Raw genomic sequence first — 5071 nt, 5'->3', positions numbered from 1 at the left:
ACCTAATGCCCACTCCCTCTTAAAATGCTCAGTAACACCTTTCGTTTGATGCACATATCGTACAAACACATTCTAGAGTCACCCCTGGCCCACCCTAATGACGATATCTCGAAAAGGCGTTCACCTATAGACCTCATGCCCACTCCCTCTTAAAATGCTCAGTAACACCTTTCGTTTGATACCCATACCGTACAAACATTCTAGAGTCACCCCAGGCCCACCCTAATGGCGATATCTCGAAAAGGCGTCCACCTATAGACCTAATGCCCACTCCCTCTTAAAATGCTCAGTAACACCTTTCATTTGATTCCCATATCGTACAAACACATTCTAGAGACACCCCTGGTCCACCTTTATGGCGATATCTCGAAACGGCGTCCACCTGTGGAACTAAGGATCACTCCTTTTCAAAATACTCATTAACAGCTTTCATTTGATACCCATATCGTACAAACATATTATAGAATCACCCCTGGTCCACCTTAATGGGGACATCTCGAAAAGGCGTCCACCGATAGACCTAAGGCCCACTCCCTCTTAAAATGCTCAGTAACACCTTTCATTTGATACCCATATCGTACAAACAAATTCTAGAGTCAGCCCTGGTCTACCTTTATGGCGATATCCCTAAATGGCGTTCATCCATAGAACTATGGCCTACTCTCTCTTAAAATACTCTTTAATACCTTTCATTTGATACACATGTTATACAACCACATTCCAGGGTTACCCCAGATTGATTTTCCTTATTTTGTTTCCATAGCTCTCAACTGAGTATGTTATGTTCGGTTACACCCGAACTTAGCTTTCCTTACTTGTTTTACAAAGAAATTTCCTAAAATCAAGTTTGTTTTATTCCCACGCCAAGAGCCCTTTTAGGTCTTTTTTACGTTTATTTATTAAAACCGGGCTGAAAGAAGTCGGACCAATCACCCTAATATTTATGTAGCAGCAGCGAGAAGTCAAAAATGTTTGCTCATAGCCACAGAGACAACAAGACGGCCAAAACAAAGTGGAACCAATGGAGGTGGAGGATGACGTTGATTGTTGAGGCGAAAATTCTTCGGCTGATTTTAAACAGGCAGATTACAAGCACTGATTTGCACCAGAGTATTTCGACATCATCAGTTTGTGAGAGTGCGTCGTCCCGAATAGTATAACGAAAAATAAAATTATTCAAAAGTGACGAAGTTGCGGCAAACTGTAAGAAAGTGAAAACAGGCACTATAAATATATCCATGTAGATATATGTAAGAACATACATACTTATATAGATTACAACATACTCACACTTTAAAATAAAATTATATTAACATATCGGCTGTCCCATATATATGGAATAAGCTGTAAAATCACCTACGACTAAATTGTGTAATTGATTAAGTGGAAAGTTCAAAAAGCTCCAAAAGGAAAATGGCTGAAGTACCGGAAGCTATTAAAAAGTGTGCTGCCATGTTGAAGGGCACTAAAAGCGAGACTGAAAAGTTCGCTGCCCTTTTCATGGTGACAAAACTGGTAAAAGGAAAAGATTGCACACCAGCAGCTAAAAAACTACTTTTTGAAGCCATTGGTTTTAATTTTCTTAAAAAGCTATTAAGTGGTAAAAATTTACCCGATGATTGCCCCCCTTTGGTGTACAAGAGTGTTGCACTCTCAATACTTACATGCTTTTGTCAAGAAGAAGAATTGGCTACACACAAGGATATGATCGAATCAATACCCACGCTACTTGATATCGTCGAAACTGCTGATGATGATGATTACGATGATAATTTAATTGTGGTTAGCGAATCGTACAGTTGCCTAAAAAGCATCGCCACTTATGAGCCTGGTCAGCAAGCACTTCTTTCTATTGGTGCTATACCCAAAATGTCTCAAATATATTCAGCACAAAGTTTCCAAACCGATGAAGCACTGCATTTGATCGTATTGTTGGTGAGTAAGTTTGGCAGCGCTTCATGGACCGATGATCCAAAACCTTTCCATGCACTAGTTCAACGTATAGCACTTGATATGGAAACCGAAAACAGTGACCGCAAATACGAACTGTGCAGCATACTTTCGTCCATACTGATCACTTGCCGGCGTGAAATAATTATAAACTCACTAGAAGGTGAAATTTGGCCGGAAAGTATTTTTAAAGCAGTTGGCGACATACTTAAAGCTAAAACCGGGCCAAAACAGCGAGAACCAACATTACATCTCATTTCGACTACTTTACAGGTTCTGGGAATTCAATGGGCTTTTATGGATGATCAAAAGACTGTTTTTCTCTCGGTTCTTCAATTGGCTGCAGTTGAGGTGCGAATGCAAATGGACGAGAAAAAGCTAGAAACTACATTTAAGCGCGCTGACCTCATTACTTGTTGCTTTTCTATACTTGAGGTATGCATTGAATACATGGCCAAGGATCAGATAGACTTGGAGCCTAAAGAAAAGCAGACCACCTATTCTGCGCTTAAGGGTGCGTTTAATCAGATACTTGCAGTGTTGACACGCATTTCACAGGACAAGATCAAGGACAATGGAAGTGCACGCGACAAATCCTTTATCTGTGCTATGGTGCGCATTCTATCAGCATGGTTAGCACAAGAAACAACTGCCATGCGTCCAGGCATATACAAAATCCTCCCATTCATGTTCAAAGTTGCCAACGAGTCATTCCATGATCTGAAATCATGGCGCAACGGATCACGAGAAGGTGAACAACCAGTTGATGTACTGCGTGTCATGTTACCCGCCCTTTGTCATTTAGCTGTAGAAGATGATGCACGCAAGATACTCTTTTCCACCAAGCAAGATGAAGTTTTGCTGGAACAAATGGAGTTCTACTTTAGTATTGCGCACTACAAACGCCCACCAATACCCCGTGCCGAACGTCTAAAGCGTATGAATGAACCAGATCCAATACCAACACCCAAACAATTGGAGGAGATGAAAGATGCACGTGCAGCCATTGTTTCGCTCTGTAATATTTTAATGAACTTAACTGTGCTAGAACCGAAGTTAGCCGAAGACGGGCCTCTCTTTGCAAGCGTGCTTAAGTTTGTAGTAGACAATCTGCCAGAACTGAAAGATATACCCGATAATCTTGTCATGCATGGAAACCTTGCTGTACTTGGCCTTCTATTACTCAAGCAGCAATCGAAACGCGTCAAGCAAAACGACTTCTCCTTCTGCCGTTATATTCAAGCCACTATTCGCTTCCTCTGGGATGCCTACAACATCGATGAATCAAATGATCCCACGGCATTAGTTGTGTCTATAGCTTATAAGGAACATTGGATGGAAATTTCAGAATTGTGGTTCCTCGGCATGCAGACAATTAGCGGGGTATTGGCTCTAGTACCTTGGCTTTCCGAGTTCGCTATTGAATCTGGTTGGGCTGAGGGTATTATTCAAACTTTGAAAAAGGTCAAAATCGGAACACTACCTCCCAATGTAAAGTCTGCATATGAAGATTTTCTTTCACAATTAGTTGAAGTGAACTCATCGGTTGTGTCTGTTTTGAAGAAGGCCGACGCTCTACGTGTTTGCCGTAATCACCGAATGATGGACTTGGGTAAGAAACTTTTCGGAGATTAAATACAATGAATGACAGAACGAGCGTATACGATACAAAGAAGCATATTAGTGTACAAGCAAAAGGAAAAATTCAGATACCAAAACTTGTTAAGTGTGTTTAAGGAAAAAAAGAATGTTTTCTTTTGATGGTGATTCATTCACCTAATATAATAAAAACCTATTTTGTATTGTTAAATTTTGTATTGCATAAATTGAATTTGTATTCAATGATTTTATATACATATGTATATGAGTAATAACTTAAGCAAAAAACATGGCGGAACGATACAAGGTGGCAGCATGGGACAGCTGATTATAACCTTTTTTTATTTGATTTGATACATAAACTTCCGGCGCAGTACGATTTTGACATTTGTCCATCGAATTTACAAAAACAAAATACATGGAATTTTTATTTATGTTTGTAGGTATGTCACGATGCTGCCACCTTGTATCGTTCCGTCATGGCAAAAAATATGACTTCGTAAGGAAAATAAGAGAGACAAGAGAAGAGAAAACAAGTAAACAAATGTTTGATGAAAATTTATTGCCAGACAGCTGTTTCTCAAGTTTATATGTATGAATATTTTCTTTAAATAAAAAGTGCTAATATTTAGCTTTACGGTTATACCGATATGCGTACATCATTTGTTTTTGAAAAAGAGCGCAGATAATATTGGATGCGAAATAAATGTGGGAGTGGATTTGTACCCACATACATATTATGAACATGAATATTAGAAATGCTAATTTTTGCGATCACGATATTTAAGTAAACAAATTTTATATCTACTTTCACTACATTTGTATATGCAGATATGGCCTTTTAAAAGTGGTATAACTCCGTTGTTATTGGCTATAACAATTTCAAATTTTTACTGAAGGTGTATTTTAAAATGCTATAGCAAAATCTACGAAAAACGGGGTTTCAAAAATCTGATAGTTAGGGTCATTGTGAATTATGCTAACGTTATATAGCTTGCAAAATTATACAAATTTTTTCTAAAAATTTATGGACAAACAAAATATTTGGTTGCTTAAAAAAAATTTAAAGAACATTTTTTATTCAATATAACAAATCTCAATCATTTCGGTAGTTACATGAGAAGGAAGTTTACAATTTAAGAGAAAATTGTGACATCCTTTTGGATAAGTCACTGGGATAGATAGTCCATAAATTATATGATTTAAAATATGCAGTTTACCTTGACATGGAGAATTTGCATTGGTTGTGATCGAGGGCAATAGGGCCACTTGGGAATGATACTGTCCAAGAAATAAACAATCAGATTTTATATAAAATTACTGTCCATATAAAAAACTACAAATCTATCGACACCGTACCTAATGTCGAAGAAGCAGTCCATTAATTGCGGTTACGCTTGTATGCTGTGCGTGAAGAAAACTGCAGGCCTCCCAGAACTGCAGAATTGGGTGTATCCTTATGGCTCTAGAACACCATCTAGGCAGTGAGATGAGAATACTCCCCATAAATGAGAGAAATGAA

General features: G+C 38.3%; 1 protein-coding gene across 1 annotated transcript; it reads left to right on the top strand.

Moving 5' to 3' along the window:
- Positions 1-1020: 1020 nt before the first annotated feature.
- Neurochondrin (neurochondrin) lies at positions 1021-4206 on the top strand. The gene has a single exon (XM_067759707.1). It carries the CDS (start codon positions 1414-1416, stop codon positions 3583-3585), a length of 2172 nt encoding a protein of 723 aa, XP_067615808.1. The 5' UTR covers positions 1021-1413; the 3' UTR covers positions 3586-4206.
- Positions 4207-5071: the final 865 nt, after the last annotated feature.

Source organism: Eurosta solidaginis, chromosome 1, assembly GCF_040869045.1.
Source record: "Eurosta solidaginis isolate ZX-2024a chromosome 1, ASM4086904v1, whole genome shotgun sequence".
NCBI classification, from domain to species: domain Eukaryota; kingdom Metazoa; phylum Arthropoda; class Insecta; order Diptera; family Tephritidae; genus Eurosta; species Eurosta solidaginis.
The sequence above is the reverse complement of the archived record's forward strand: the minus strand, read 5'-3'. Positions and strand labels throughout refer to the sequence as shown.

Bases quoted from the DNA above. Each gene is read 5' to 3' on its own strand.
- Neurochondrin (XM_067759707.1), top strand. From the start codon at position 1,414: ATGGCTGAAGTACCGGAAGCTATTAAAAAGTGTGCTGCCATGTTGAAG.